Source organism: Saccopteryx leptura, chromosome 12, assembly GCF_036850995.1.
Source record: "Saccopteryx leptura isolate mSacLep1 chromosome 12, mSacLep1_pri_phased_curated, whole genome shotgun sequence".
Classification (NCBI taxonomy): domain Eukaryota; kingdom Metazoa; phylum Chordata; class Mammalia; order Chiroptera; family Emballonuridae; genus Saccopteryx; species Saccopteryx leptura.
This window is the reverse complement of record NC_089514.1, coordinates 18,908,445-18,924,973: the sequence shown is the minus strand read 5'-3', so window position 1 is coordinate 18,924,973 and position 16,529 is coordinate 18,908,445. Positions and strand designations below refer to the sequence as shown.

Below are 16,529 nucleotides of genomic sequence, written 5' to 3'. Positions count from 1 at the left end.
ACATGGTCTCCTTCCATAACTGTTACATTTTTTTAAAGAGATGAAAACAATTAGCAGAAACAAAGTGGGGTGGCAAAGGGACAGACTAGTTGCACTGCTTCTGGGGAGACATCCTTCCACATGCCCTTTCGCCACCCCTGCCCGTCCCTCTGAAGCAGAGGGAGAAGCTCCTCACTATGTCCATGGTGCCTTGGCGATGTCTCTCTTGTGCACGGCACACTGTATTTTATTGTTTGCTTATACAGTCCCTTCTCACATTGACTCTGAGCTACTTCCAACCCGCATGCTTATGTTATTTACCGTGTACTTGTGGGTGAGCTGGACAGATGCTGTGGTGGCCAGTGTCCTTGGGACAATTTACAGTAAATAGTGAAGGATGGAATGTAGGAAGCATGTAAGAAGAATATAGAAAGTATTTTGATTATTGCCCTAAAACCCCATAATAAAATAATTTATGATGCATTATTATATTTTAACTTTTTAAGTCTATAATGGTGAAACTTTTTAATGGTATAAGTAGCCATTGGCTAGAGGGATAAAGGTAAATAGTTTCCAGGTACAACTATGTTATTAAAATGTCACAGCCAAGTGTAAATATCTATGGAAAAGTGAATTGGTCACGATCTTCCAGTGATCCAATCAGAGAAATTAAATTAATTCAAACAACCCATTCATTTTAACCACTTTACCGTTAAAATGCTGAATCATATATCTGCTTCTGATATCCTTCAAGTCAAAATAATCAATAATAACACAAGTTAATTATAATATCTGTCCATCAAGATTATTTCTCAGAAAGTTCATTCACCATGACTCAGCATGAATTTACATGTTGTGACTGAGGTCTGTATTTGATTATTTTTACAGGAAAAATTCTAGATCCAAAACACTTCATTGGTTCAGATACTATGAAATCTGGTGAAACTGCAGCACATTAAAAACTTTGGAGGGTGCTCTCCTACTGCGGCAGAATTCAGGCCACACCCCCAACCCTAGCTAAACGTCATATTTTTACCACTCTTGTTTTCCCCAAATAATCAACTGAATAATAACTCTCCAGGAAATACAGTATCTATTCATAGTGGAGAGCAGGTTCACTCTTCCCATAGAAGTTGTATGTTTTTTGATGTTATATACTGTACTTAAAACTATGGCTCAGCTTATTTCAGCTTTCAAAATACATTTTGGTCTGGAATTATATGTCCTTCCCAATAGGAGAGAAAACTAACCACTCGTTGTGCCTTCCATTACAGAAAACAATAGATGTGCATCTTCGAACGCAGCGTCCTGCGCCCGGTGCCTCGCGCTGGATCCAGAATGTGGATGGTGTTCTCAAGAGGTGTGCCTGTTCTTTCTCTTCCTTTTTTCTTTTCTGGCTCTTCTCTATTTTTCTCACAGTTCCCCTTGTCTCTAGCTTAATTTCATTGCCCTGATGGTTGTGCCCTAAAGGTGCATCAGGCCAAAGATACTGCTTGAGCATCAGGAAAATCTTACTGGGTTTCATGCTTGGAAACAGCATATGTGGCTGAATATAAAGTATAACCTTTTTATTAGGAAAATTATGGTAATTCTGAAATGAAGTGCAAACCATTTTATGTTTTCCATCTGCTCTATAGAGAACATTGGCAAACACAGATAGTGACTTTTGCTAGGTCAGAAGGCTTTGTGTGAAATTCTTGCTGCAGCTTGGGGTATTAGGCTATAGATCAAGTTGGATCATTGTTTTTTACTTGCTTATTAAAGTAAAGCAGGCTAATTTATTGGTCTGTTTCACTTATTTTTTATTTGAAGTACTTAGAGATAAGCGATTTACTTTCTCATAATATTGTACATCAATTCTTCAGTTATTTATGGAAAATGGAGTGCTTTTCTTTTGACATATGACCCTGATGATGCGATACTGTGTACATTTAAATTCTGTGGAATGGAAAATACTTCAGAAATGTTTATTGTTCAAAATTAGTGTTTTATATCCTAACAAGAAACATATCTCAATAACTTCTTAGTAAAATAATTATAACGCATTCCTTCTTTCTTGGCCCTAAAGTTGTTTTGTGAGTGTTGTTGGTAATCTTCAATCAGAACTACCTTACACAATAGATTGAAATGAAGAAGCCATCTGCTAATTTGGGGTCTCTTTTATGAGACTGCCTAGGTAATTTTGCATTTAATTATGTAGCCCCTAAGAATTAGAACAAATATATCTTGAATGGCCTTTTGCTTGAGATGAAGAGAAATCTCTAGTTCTACTCTTCTGATTGAGCTCAAACACTGCACCTACCTTTCTCTTTCCAACCTCTCCTATTACTGCTTCCTCTTACACACACCCCAGGAGAAAAAGTAGCAGAGGATAGTGGACATTACTTTCTTCTATGAAGCAAGTCAAAAAAGAGGCATGGGAGGGGGTCACAGAACAGTAGCCATATCTAAAAGTAAGCGCCCCTCCTACTGACAGCCTCAGGCTTCCTGAATGTAGTCTGGGTTTTACTGGTGAGAGATCAGATGTCACTCAAAACTAAGCAGTGCTGAAGCCGTAGGTTCAGGCAGTGTTGTAGAGAGGACAGTTCCAAAGTTCCTGGGACCAATCTCATTGCTTCCACTTCCTATGAGCCAAATGACCAGAGAGAACCCACTCCATTCTCTGAGCCTCCTTTTCCTCATCTCTAGAACTCTGAGTTGAGAGTTTACTGCCAGGTTTTTCTCTGTCAGGAATGTGTCATGGCTTGATATTTCCTGACCCTGACCCAATGCTCCATTTTAGATTTTTACTACATCACTTAGGAAGATCCTTAGAGTCATGAAGTTTGTGCCAACTTGACATCAGTTTCTAAGAACTTGAGTGAGTGAAGTGTAATTTTTTACTTGATTTTTAAAAAGAGAGGAAAGAAGAAAGACAGAGACAGAGAGAGAGAAAAGAAACACATCAATTTGTTGTCCCACTCATTCATACACTCATAGGTTAATTCTTGTATGTGCGGGTATTAAACCCGCAACCTCAGCATGTCAGGACGATGCTCTAACCAACTGAGCTGCCAGGCCAGGGCCTAGTGAGTGCAGTTTAGAAAAACTTTCAAAAGATGGTTCAGAAAGCCAGTTCTCAGCTAAATGCCTCATGCCAGCCAGACAGAATGTCTGGTTCCAGAGGGACCCTTCCCTATCTCACACCTCTGCTGACATGAAGAATCTGGAGTCCCAGTTATGGGAGCTGCAATGTCAGTCCTGCCAAGGGAGGAGAGATTTTTGAACATTCAGAGGAATAGTTGGTCAAATGGAAGGAGGTAAGCCAAGGAGGAAGGTGGGTGGCTGCTGGAAAACAGATGACAAACCCATGTTTGCTATGGGTCAAATCTTCATAAGGGGATCTCAGAACATCCTCAGAAATGACCTGGCTGTTCATGTCCCAGAACATTCTATATAGCGAAGGGTGGTCTAACTGATAGGCTGAAAAGGCAGGCTCTGAAATGAAGTGGGCCGGGATTCCAATCTCAGTTCCATCAGTTTCTAATGGTATAAATGCAGACATGTTAACTGAGCCACTCTGAACCCAAATTTTCCCTAGCTCTAGAATGGCAATCCGCACAGTACCTATGCCACGCTGTTGTGAAAGCTAAGTGAAACAGTATGTGGGAAGCATTTGGCAAACAGACATTGCTTCAGAAATAGGAGTTGTTACTATAAGAACTTCGGTAAGCCTCTGTAGCAATTCATTCAGGCTTAGAAAAATCAGAGAATTGTCTGTGTTAAGAACACAACCGTTGGGGAATCAACGACTGTTAGGACTCAGCCATTAGCCACATCATTAACTGAAGGAGCTGTCCACTTCCTACAGGCTGACCTGACATCAAGAGAAAGAATGCAGTGGTTCATTGTAAAAGATCGCCCACCACTTAGGCATGCACGCAACTGAATGTCTTTTACTCTTCAGTCAGCAAGGGTGCAGGAACATTCTCGTTTCATGATTAGAAGAGATAAACAGTAACAAATTAAGCCTGGTTTATATAATTTTCAAAGCTGGTAAAAAGTCAAGAGAAAAGCTGAAGGAGTTCCCCATCACCAAACTAGTATTACAAGAAATGTTAAAGGGACTTTTTGCAAAAGAAGAAAAAAGTAAAAAAATGTAAATAAGAAAATATCACAAAGAAAAAAATGTCTCACTGACGAAGGCAAGCATAATAAATGGAGCGGCTCAACCAACACCAAAGCCAGTCCAAAGGTTAAAAGGGAAAAGCGGGATGAGCATGTGTAATTACAACAGTAAATTAAGGGATACACACAAACACACAAAAGAAGTAAAATATAATGAAAAAAACATAAACTGGAGGGGGTGAGTAAAAATGGTAGTGATTTTAGAATGTGTTTGAACTTAAGCCACCATTAACTTAAAATAGACTGCTATAAACATAGTTTGGTATACATGAAGCACATGGAAACCACAAACCGAAAGTCTACAAGAGATACACAAAAAATAAAGAGAAAGGAATCTAAATACAACACTACAGAAAGTCATCAACATACAGGAGAAAAGAGCAAGAGAATAAGAAAAGAATGGAGAACTACAAAAAGAATCAGCAAACAGTAAAATGGCAATAAGTGCATACCTATCAATAATTACTTTAAATCAGCGGTTCTCAACCTGTGGATCACGACCCCGGCGGGGGTCGAAGAACCAAAACACCTAGGCGACCCCTGTGTTTTGGCCGTTCGACCCCAGTGGGGGTCGCGACCCACAAGTTGAGAACTGCTGATTTAAATGCAAGTGGATTAAATGGGCCAGTCAAAAGACAAATGGATAAAGAAGTGGTACGTATATATGCAATGGAACATTACTCAGCCGTAAAAAGGAATGAAATCTTACCACTCGGGACAACATGGGTGGACCTGGAGGTTATTGCCCTGGGTGAAATGAGTCACCCAGTGAAGGACAAATACCATGTGATTTCACTTACATGTGGCATCTAAAAAGCAGAATAAACAAACAAAATGTAAACAAACACAGTGATACAGAAAGGAACTGACAGTTCCCAGATGGAAGTAGTTTGGGAGGTTAGGTGGAAAAGGTGAAGGGATTAAGAAGTACAAATGGCCAGTTACCAAACAGTCACAGGACGTCAAGTGCAGCCTAGGGAATACAGTCAGTAATATTGTATTGACTCTGTATGGTACCAGGCTTATTGAGGTGAGGACTTCATAAGTTATATAAATGTCTAACCACTGGGCTGTACACCTGAAACGAATACAATACTGAATGCCAATTGAAATCAAACACTAATTTTAAAAAATTTATCATTGGGATCTTTTTTTCTCTAGTATTCGTGTTCTGAAGCTAAATCAAAAACCAGTCAGTTGTAAGCACTTTAGCTAAGTGACTATTTTGACTTTTGAATAAAATTAAACCTAGGGCCATATAGTAGATAAAATAACCAGTATTAAGATAAGAATGGCAACTGCACTATGAATAACAGTATGAAAAGCTCTGTGTGTTCTCTCTCCCAGTGTTCTCTTGCTCGCTCTCTCTTCCTCTCCCCCACATCCCCCTTTGTTTTAACACAACAACAAAGTAAATGATCCCTAGAAAATTTACACAGGATATATACTCAGTTTGCCTACATTCCTGTGTAGCATGTTAATCTGCCATTCTATATATTTTACCTTTCTCTCCATGCTGTATAAATGTAATTGAAAAATACTTAAAATAAAATCTTCTCCATATTACCTAACTTAATGCCCCCTGTTCCACCATCGGTGAAAGACTTGGCCAGTTTCTCTTCCTCTCCTGCATGATACATCAGATACAGGCTGTGATTGCACGGCCAGAAGTTTAGAGGGCAGCCTTGGAGCAGTTATATTAAAATACGATTCACAGTAAAGGGCATTCACTGTCAAAAGATGATAGAATCCTTTCACTTCTGTGTAGACTGCCAAATTTGAAAGTCAGGCCTGACCTGTGGTGGCGCAGTGGATAAAGCGTCGACCTGGAAATGCTGAGGTCGCCGGTTCGAAACCCTGGGCTTGTCTGGTCAAGGCACATATGGGAGTTGATGCTTCCAGCTCCTCCCCCTTCTCTCTCTCTGTCTCTGTCTCTCCCTCTCCTCTCTCAAATGAATAAAAAAAAAAAAGTCAGAAGGACTCAGAACTGAGAAGGAGAAAACATTTTTCTTAATTATCTCCCCAGATTATTCTATTAAATGAGTGAAAAGTAATAAGTAACGAAAAGCCAACCAAGGTAACTTCAACACAGGCTTTTCATTCCAAATAGGTTTTATTTTTTATTATTTTGAAAATATAAAGTAATGTATTTTAGAAAGACCAATGATACTTATGTGTTAAACAGAATAAAATGAAATTGTTACAGGATGTAAAATTGCCATGACTATAATATCAATTCAATCAATAACCTCAAAATAACTAAATTTATACCATAGAATTTGATGCCAAATTTAAAAACTCAATATTTTTCTTTAGTTTACTGGAGGGACATTGGTTAACAAAGCCATACAGATTTCAAGTGTACAACTCAACAAAACGCCAGCACCAAGCAGCTTTTAGATACAGACAGTTGAAGTATGAGTTCGCTTGAGTTTTTCATGTAAAAAAAAAAAAGTAAACCCTAAGAATTAGAAAAAATTAAAATGCCACAAAACACCAAAAATTAAATGGGTGTGGCTTCAAATTCTTTTCTTTTATACAAAGTGGAAAGTAGGCCACCATGCACGGGGCAGCGTTCCATTCTTTAGCTTGCTGCCACGGTCTTTTCTTCCCGTTTCCAACCTAATTGGCAAATTGGCAATGTCGTTATAACTTAGTTTTGGTTTTTGTTTTTTTCAACAGAGGTTAGCTACTTTATTCCTATTATTATTATTTCTGGCCTCTGCACTGGCCTCCTTGTTGTTCCCTGCCCAAGCCAGACATACTTGTTCTGCCTGCCTGGGGCATGTACACAGAACGTTCCCTCTTTGTGTATTTTTCCTCCCGAAGTCCCTGTAGTTCACTCTCTGAGCCTTCACAGTCTTGTTCAAATGTCATCTGAACCCCTATTTAAAAATACAAACACCTCCTCTCCTTTTTACATTATTTTTAAATTTTTTAAAATTATAGTTGGCATATAATATATTATTTTCAGGTGTACAACATTGTTTTTATAGTGGAGTAAAAACAGCCATGCTGATTTAGACATCGCAGAATAATTGAGACTGTGTGGCCTGTTTCAGCAAACTGACTTGACATTTAAAGGTCAAATGGCATGGCTTGATGTATAGTTAACAGTGAATTAGCCACACTCCTTCTTTTCTGTTCTATATATACAAACAGCAAAATCCCTGGCTGAAAAGAAATATCAGAGTGACTTGTACTTTATTCCTGCTCTGATTTGAAGGCTTGGGGTTTTTACATCTGTAGAACACATGTGGCCCTTGGTCTGTGCTCTGTCATGTGAGGCATGACTGAGCACATATTCCCCAGGCTCGGACAGGTGGCACCCCCCACCCTCATCTAGCCCCAGGCTCTCTGAAGGAAAGCGACACGTGTGACAGAAGTATACACCATATTTCTCTGAGGAACTCCAAGCTGTTTATAAGACAGATCTCACATCCAGTACCTCAAAGGTTTAGCAACAGATAGGATAAATTTGGATACACAAAATTAAGGCTTTGAGCACTTGAAACTTCAGGCTAAAATCCAGGTGTATGGGCAACAGCAAAGCAAGTTGATTTTTTCTGTTTCCATGCAGTCATTTACCAAATGACACCTGAAAATCTTGATTGGAAAGGATATATTCTCTACTGTCTTTTAGTTATATTCATGTTACAAGTGTGCTCCGCACTCTACGGATCAGTACTATAATGGGCCACGTAGTAAAAATTTTTGCTTTGTGGACCATGTACTGTCTGTTGCATGTTCTTTATTATTATTATTATTATTATTATTATTATTTTACAGCATTTTACAAATGTGAAAAGCACTTTTTAGCACTCAAGACATACAAAAACAGGCCATGGGTTGTATTTGTCCCACTGTTCCTAGTTTCCCAACCCTTGCTCTAAATTGAGATGGAAATTAAATTAAAATCCTTGTATGATTGTTCTTATATTGCCTACCACCCTCCCATCTAATTATTCTCCACTGCCAGAGATGTCCTGTTCATAATTAGTGACCTCATATTCTACTAATATTAAACTTGATAATCTCCTTTTTCCATAACCTTATGACAATCTGTGCTTCCCCTAACTTTAATGCTCATGATAATTATATTTACCCGCTTAATGGCTAACTTGCTTAATGGCTGAACTCACCGATGGTCTGTTGACTCTTTGATGACTGGAACTCTAACTTGTTCCATTCTGTATCCTTAGAACCTAACAAGCTTCTGTCTCTGAGCAAGCATACAGTCAATATTCTTATCAATATTCTTTAATCAGATGATTAGTTGATTGGAAGTCCAGTTCTATGAATCAGCTGCACTAAAGGAGGAACGACTGAACGCCAGACCAAAACAGCCACTGCCAGGAAGATCCCCGAGCAAACACCTCGCTAATGGATAAGCACACACCACAAATAGGCCATTATCTGTAATAAAGCAAGTTTCTGTATTTTCTAGTACATATCCTGTTCTTAAGGAAAAACCTGAATCACTCCATGAATAGAAATATCAAGGTTTTGTTTTATTTTCAGTTGAGATAAACTACATTTTAAGGTTGCTCCATTAATTCCAAGTTCATTGGAAGGCCACTGGATAAACAGCAACTAACCACTGCTGAACGGTAATGCAAGTTCTAGATTCCGTGGCAAAATCAGCAGCATTTGAGCCGCCATCCTGTCCCCCTACCTCATATGAGCATCGATCACCCTTGATTTACTGAATTTCTGTTGTATGTATAAGAAGTTGGCAGATTTCACAGTCTGGGAAAAGGTAGATTTCCCATTCGTTCTCTTATGAATTTTCTGTACCTAATTAGGCAAGTAACTTCTAAGGACTCGCTCTCATATTCCAAACATAATAGCATATAATACACACACCAGTTAAGTTCTTTGAGAACTGAGGCTTAATTTGGAACCGCTGAATCGTCTATTTTGGATAAATTTTCTTTTGGAGCGGTCTTCCCAAAATAAAATATTTTGAAAGCATTAAGTTAGTATAATTTTACAGTGATCAGTTAACAATATTTAAAGTACTTGGTTGAAATCTCCTCTTTAATGTTCATTTTCTTATTTTTAAATAAGATTTAGAAATTAAAGCTTTACCTAAGACAAATTTGCCAGTAGTCTTATTGGAAACGTGCAGCTATTTTGAATAGTTGCATAATTTATACAATATTAGAAGATGGCTTATTTGCAATATTTGTTGTGTGGTTTTGGTTTTGTTATCATCGAGATGATATGCACTAAAAATGTCAGTGATTTTCCTTCTTTTAAACAGGATTTCATTTCAGGTGGATCAAGGAGTGAACGTTGTGATACTGTTTCCAATTTACTAAGCAAAGGGTGCGCGATGGACTCAATAGAATATCCATCTGTGCGTGTAATCCCCAATGAACAGGAAATCAACACCCAGGTGACACCAGGAGAAGTGTCGGTCCAGCTGCGTCCAGGTTTGGTGATTTCCAAATAAATCTATGATGATTCTTCATTTGAAATTACACTTAGTTTTATGTACTCATATTTGATCTTTTGTGGCAGACAGTACTGTTGTAGAGAAAATAAGAGTGGGCTCAGAATCAAGAAGTCAAAATTCTCATCTTTATTGTACGTATAGCAAGCTAGCTGTGTGACCTCAGACACTCTCTGTAAATCTGAGCACACCGTATTATAGTTATAGATTTCTAGACTTGATCACGTTGTAGTGTAATTGGGTTCCTGCTCTCCTGCCAGCTCTGGAAGGAAGAGAACGTATTTTATTCCGCTCTGTTCTCTAAAACCTGGCAGAGTGCTGGCATATAGTAAGCATTTCATAAGTATTGGTTGGATTTATTAGTTGAATAATTAATTAGTAAGAGATGTGAATTAAGCTAAGTCCTGAGAGCCTTTGTGATAAACTTTTAGCACAAAACTACAATTTGTCCTTATCCTAATTAACCTGAGCAGCTTTGTGATGGCCCCTGAGAGTAGTACACACTTTTCCTCCTATATTTCTCCTGTACTTGCTCTTCCGTCCCGCCGTATCCCACAGTGTGGCACATACAGAAGGCCACTAGGGACTATTGGTTTTCCTCCGGGGCTAGAGAATCCCAGTGTACAACCTCATATGGCCTGATAAGTTCAGGTACACAGGTATGCATCCTTCAGTTAAATGCGTTTAGTTTGAATCAGTATGCGATTACCTTCAAGCCTTTATTGTTTCATTCTGGGTGGTCTTGTCCTGTCATTACTTTTTTTCTTAAGGAAGCAATCAAATATGTGGACAAATAACCATTATTGACACACAACCTCCCTATTGCAAAGCCAAACTACATATTTCTATTACATCATATACTGACTACATTTTTAAAAAATGTTAGTATGACTATATAAAATGTATAATATATATTGAAAATGTAATATATAATAAATATTTTAAATGAGCTTTTAAAATGACAGTTTTTACTTTTCACTTCTTAATCTATGATTTTTTTTTTTTAGGTATTCTTTCTAAATTCAATTTCTCTTTTCAAAAGCCAAAAAAATATAGAAATCATGCATTTCCCCCACCCCTGCACATACACCCCATTTTACCCACTGCAAACATTCAGAATTGTGTTGGAGCATGTGCCTTCCTCTTTCAAGCGGTCTGAGTCTTGGGCCTTCTCCTTCCCCTGCCCAGGAATAATGAACAGGAACTGGCTGCTCTTTCTTCCTGCCACACTTTTATATGTTCTGTCACGTGTTTCAATTTCATCTTATGTGGAACATTTCAAAATTATCTTTTCTCAACAGCTCATCCTGTTGGTTGCAGCCAGTACTTCAGAGATGCTTACACCATTATTTATTTGAGTGATTTAAAATCATTCTAACAACTTTTAATTAATTCTTTGGTCTATTCAAACCAACACTGGCAATAGCTCTAAGTAGGTCTCAACTTTCCTCCAGGTCCTCTTTCTTATTCTATGAAACTGACTCCCTTCTTCCCTTTGAAGGCAACTGAAGGAAGCAAGGATCTGAGCCTTTAGAATCTCAAAAGCTATGAGGACGAAGCTCTCCTGGAGATAATAATAGACATAAACATTTTGGGGCTAGATGATACTCTTTTCCTCTTAAAGACAGACACTATAAGTTCTTCCTAAACTGTGGGAATGAAATCATAGATATTAGCTTCTTAGTGTGATAAATATGGTTCTTTTGACAGGCTATATAAAAATGTGCTTCAAAGATTGTCTAGTTAAAGAACACTTATGGCCTGACCAGGCAGTGGCATAGCGTTGGACTGGGACGCGGAGGACCCAGGTTCAAAACCCCAAGGTTGCCAGCTTGAGTGCAGGCTCATCTGGTTTGAGCAAGGCTCACCAGCTTAAGCCAAGGTCACTGGCTTGAGCAAGGGGTCACTCGGTCTGCTGTAGCTCCCCAGTCAAAGCACATATGAGAAATAACAGCTAAGGTACTGCAACGAAGAATTGATGCTTCTCATCTCTCTCCATTCCTGTCTGTCCTCGTCTGTCCCTCTCCCTGTCTTTGTCACACGCACACAAAGAACATTTGTGAGTGGCTATGCATGTACCACAAACACAGAGGCTCCAGGAATGAATCAACAATCCTTACCCTAATGTTGCTTAGACTCTAGTAATGGTATTAATCACTAACATCCAGAGAGAGCAGGATTTGCTTGCCTGGCTATAAGCAGCTGGTGTGTGCTGAGGGCACTTGTGTGGCTAGCATTTATTTAGAGCTCCCTGAATAGCTCAGGCCTCCAAGGATTGTTTTGCTGACGCTTCACAGACTTTGCCTGTTGGCCGAGATAACCAACAACATAACAACCTGCACAATAGACTTAACTGGTTTATTTTGCAATTACTCTATAAAACAGACAGCCATTCAGCTTTATAGCCACCATAAACTGCAATGATCCACTGAGAAAAAAAATACCATGTGGCCAGTGCCTAAGGCCTTCAGCCATATGTCCAAGTCAATGATTAAAAACAACTATACAATCTGTAACAGAAAAACAAGTTTTAATACACACATTGAAGTTCCAGCTCTTCCGCATGAACCACATGGCCCCAGTTACACTCCATTTCCCTTTTCACCTGTCCAGCCCTGCTGCCAGAGTCTATCACTCTCCTGCCCTGAACTTCGCTCCCCAAACTGCAGGGTACTCCCACATGGCCAGGCTTTTCCCTGCCCGACAAGCAGAGCCCTTCCAAAGGCAGCCCAGCTCCTCACCGGAAGGAGTGAGAGTTGGCCGGGAGGGGCGACACGCTCATTTCCTCCTCCTAAACTCTTGCACCAAAAAATTAGGAGTGTTACACTAAAGGGTTTTCCTTTACATAATGGCAAATTAGGCATGAGTTAATAGCCCCTTTCTTTATGTATCAGGGAAAAAAAACCTTATTATTTTGAACACATTTCTTACTCTGGCTAGAAAGCATCTGGTTCGTGAAATAATTTACGAGAAAGTATTGCTACTTTTAAGCACTTTAAGAATGAAAATACTAATTTGATAGATTAGAGGATTCTTTTAATAGGTAGATCAGGTTACCAATAATGTCTATAAATTGGTGTTTATTACAATCTTTTTTTCCACTCAGAATATTCTCCATGGACCAGGACTGAATGATTTACAGAGCATTTGCTATATTATTTAAAAAAGGAAAATTCACAAAGTATTTCAAGTGATACCTTGTCACCAAATTAAATCCAGAGCTACAGGGTTGTCCTTGGAGGCTCCGCAATTCTCTCTGTGATGGCCCTTTCTTTTCGTCTGGTCCCTTGCCTCTGTGACCCTCCTCCACATGCGTTTATTGAGAACCCAGCTCGGGTTGGCAAACGCTGTCCCCTGCATTGCCCAGGTCCTCAGCACTGTCCTTTAGACCACTTTCTCATTCTTTCTCACAGCGAGCTGCTGAGAAGAATCTTATCGAGGAATTCTTGATGAGGAATTAATTACTTTGAGTAGCTTAATGTACTTCTCAGTAACAGAGTTTTCATATCTCATATGTGAAAGATGCCTTACCAGTGGTTGGCAAACTGCGGCTCGCGAGCCACACGCAGCTCTTTGGCCCCTTGAGTGTGGCTCTTCCACAAAATACCACATGCGGGCGCTACCTCGATAAGGAATGTACCTATCTATGTAGTTTAAGTTTAAAACATTTGGCTTTCAAAAGAAATTTCAATCATTGTACTGTTGATATTTGGCTCTGTTGACTAATGAGTTTGCCGACCACTGCCTTAACCCAAAGGAATGAATTTATACCTGCATCCAATAAGAGGCTATTTTTTCTTAAGATACCTTCCTGGTATTCTTCAAACCTGAAAGCCACCTTCAAACAGGGCCACCTGCTCTCTCTTGAGATAGAACACTGCTCGCTGTCCTGTGCTGTGCTTTTCTAGATACAGTACTAAAAATACAGGTTCACATGGTAACAAACACATTCCCCAGTACGTTGCTATTGCACTGGCCCCTTTGGTGTAGCTCTCCATCTGCCCTTCAGAATTGTGAGAAATGCACTGGAGAGGTTGGAAATTCATAAACTTGGATGGTTTTCAAATTGCCTTAAAATTATTCCAGAATATTTCTGATTTCATTCATTATGCAGAAATCTGTGATAATTGTTCTATATCTAAGAGGTGACTGATTTATTGACAGCTCATTTGGACATGCTTAAAATAACCACATGACAGTGGTCTTTCTTTGGACTAGGAGCAGAAGCTAATTTTATGCTGAAAATTCATCTTCTGAAGAAGTACCCTGTGGATCTTTATTATCTGGTTGATGTCTCAGCATCAATGCACAATAATATTGAAAAGTTAAATTCCGTTGGGAACGATTTATCTAAGAAGATGGCGTTTTTCTCCCGTGACTTCCGTCTTGGATTCGGCTCCTACGTTGATAAAACAGTTTCACCATATATTAGCATCCATCCAGAGAGGATTCATAATCAGTGCAGGTATCTGGTCTTTGGGGCGGATCTCAATGCTATATGAAATTCTTTTTCTTATAAAAATCTCATTTTGTTTTTATATAAAGGAATTACTAAATTTTATACGTTTGTTTTATTAAATGAGAAATAAAAATATTTGGAGGGGAAGTATGTTCCTATCTGAAAACGTCTGAGATTATCTGTAGCTTGAGCTTTTTATTTTATATATTTTTCAACTATCATTCATTTTATGTCATCAAAAACAAACAAAAACCCACAAATAAAAGGAATAATTTTGAACAAACCTCCAATTCTGTATTTCTCCTTTTTGATTGCTTTACGTGTGTTGAATTAAGGTTTGTGGAATTTATAGTAGTTCTGTTGCCAGTGCTGCATCTATCTCCCCATTACTGTACTGTGACTGTTTATAATTTTGTTGCTTATAATGTGACTTCAAAGAAAACACAGCTAGCACAAAGAGCATAGATCAAAAGATGAGAATTTGCCTGCTAAAAAGAGCCCCTTTTCTTATCATTTGGGAAGTCCAGTTCTAAATAGCATATGCCCCACTATGAAACAAAAGCTGACTTTAAAAAATACAATTTTCTCATACATTATTCTAATTAGCCTGTTGAATTTTCAAGAGAAATATAAATGTTTAGTTCTTCTGTAATAAAACATTTCATTTTAACCTCTTCTTTCCTACTTCCATAAATTGCCCACATCACTCTATAGCGCACACTCTAATGTACCAAAGCCAGATCTGTCGTCCCCTGGGGACTTCCCTGAGACGTCTCCTGTGTGGGGGCACCGGGGGGATGATTCTCACTCTTCGGAACATCACGGAATTCGCAAAACAATTTTAATGAACTTTGAATGTTCATCAATAATTGTACACGAGCAATCATTTTAAAAATAGCACAATATTTTTAAATAATCTAACAATAGTATATTGTTAGATTAACTAAATTCCTAAAAAAACCCACTTTCCCAAAAAAGTGTTTTTCAGCTGTTCCACGATCAAGTATGATAAGGAATCACTACAAATTCTTCTCTCCTCTTAAAAATTAACTCTAATTGTTAGCATAAAAAAATTCCTTAGGTATTTTATATAAGAAACATATTAAAACTTCTTTATTTTTTGAACACCAAATTGTTATATTCTTATTACCTAATTGAAGAAATATTCACCGATATCGAACTTCTCTCTGACTTTATATTTTTTCTAATAAAATTTCCTTGGCAAGACAAAGAAAAACACTATATTACTTTCTTATACCAACCACACAACTGTACTGTGAAGAGTACAATATTCTGAACCTTTGCATGAAGCGTAGCAAAACAGAATTTGCCTTTCTTCTTTCCCCATGCAGTGACTACAATCTAGAGTGTATGCCTCCGCATGGGTACATCCACGTGCTGTCTCTGACGGAGAACATCACCGAGTTTGAAAGAGCGGTTCACAGACAGAAGATCTCGGGAAACATAGATACGCCTGAAGGAGGCTTTGACGCCATGCTCCAGGCAGCTGTCTGTGAGGTAAGACGTTTCACACCATTGAGTGTTTGCTCAAGTGCCCAGTTACCCACGAATTTAGGATTTTTATTTCTTTTATGATTTATGGGATGAAAACACAGCATAGAAGCATACCTTCTATCTCTTCCTCATTACCAGTGTTACTCATTTTGGTATGGGTTCAGGACAGAGGGGCTAAATTTGGTGTGGGTTATAAATAGGAAAAGATAAAAGGGAAAGAAAACTTGTGCACTTGGAAAATCCTTTGCAAAAGGGCTGTTCTTTTCACTCACCACCAGCAGAGGAAGAACCAGAAGGAGCCTGCTGTCCTATTCGCATGACATTGGGTGATCTGCACTTCTTAAACCTGACTTGTTCTCCCGCTGGGGAACACTAGAAATCTCCAGACAAGAGCTGGTGTGGTCAAATGGCTGTGGTAAAATAGAGAACATACAAATAAAAGTTAACTCTGATTATGAAACAGCATTGTATATATCCACATCATTCTTCCCTGACTTATGTTTGTGCACTTGAACTTTACGTTTACTTGAGATGAAGTCCACAGTACAGATCTATGTTATTGTACAAGGTCTAATTACATGTTTATTTTTAGAGTCACATTGGATGGCGAAAAGAAGCTAAAAGATTGCTGCTGGTGATGACAGATCAGACATCTCATCTTGCCCTTGACAGCAAATTGGCGGGCATAGTAGTGCCACATGATGGCAACTGCCACCTGCAAAACAACGTCTACACCAGATCAACAAGCATGGTAATGTAGCCGTAGCCTCTCAGTGGCCATGACTCTTGGTTGAAGTATAAGTTAAGGTGGGCAATTTGACTATTCTTGTACCAAGAAATTACCTCAGAGAGCATCCTACATAATCAGGATAAGCCATGCGAGAGCAGTTCTGGGACAATGAAATCAGTAAATGCCAATCAATGAAATATAAAGCTAAAATACTTTGACAA

The 16,529-nt window shown here is 38.7% G+C and overlaps 1 protein-coding gene across 2 annotated transcripts in view; it reads left to right on the top strand.

Annotated features, from left to right (window-relative positions):
* ITGB8 (integrin subunit beta 8) overlaps positions 1–16,529 on the top strand; it is an 80,171-nt gene that overhangs the window by 25,325 nt on the left and 38,317 nt on the right. The window contains exons 2-6 of one of the 2 annotated variants that reach the window (XM_066354199.1): positions 1,254–1,339; positions 9,413–9,584; positions 13,823–14,069; positions 15,416–15,581; positions 16,171–16,329. In XM_066354199.1, coding sequence (XP_066210296.1) covers positions 1,254–1,339; positions 9,413–9,584; positions 13,823–14,069; positions 15,416–15,581; positions 16,171–16,329 — 830 coding nt within the window. The remainder of the gene's footprint in view (positions 1–1,253; positions 1,340–9,412; positions 9,585–13,822; positions 14,070–15,415; positions 15,582–16,170; positions 16,330–16,529) is intronic. The other variant, XM_066354200.1, reaches the window with a different exon arrangement.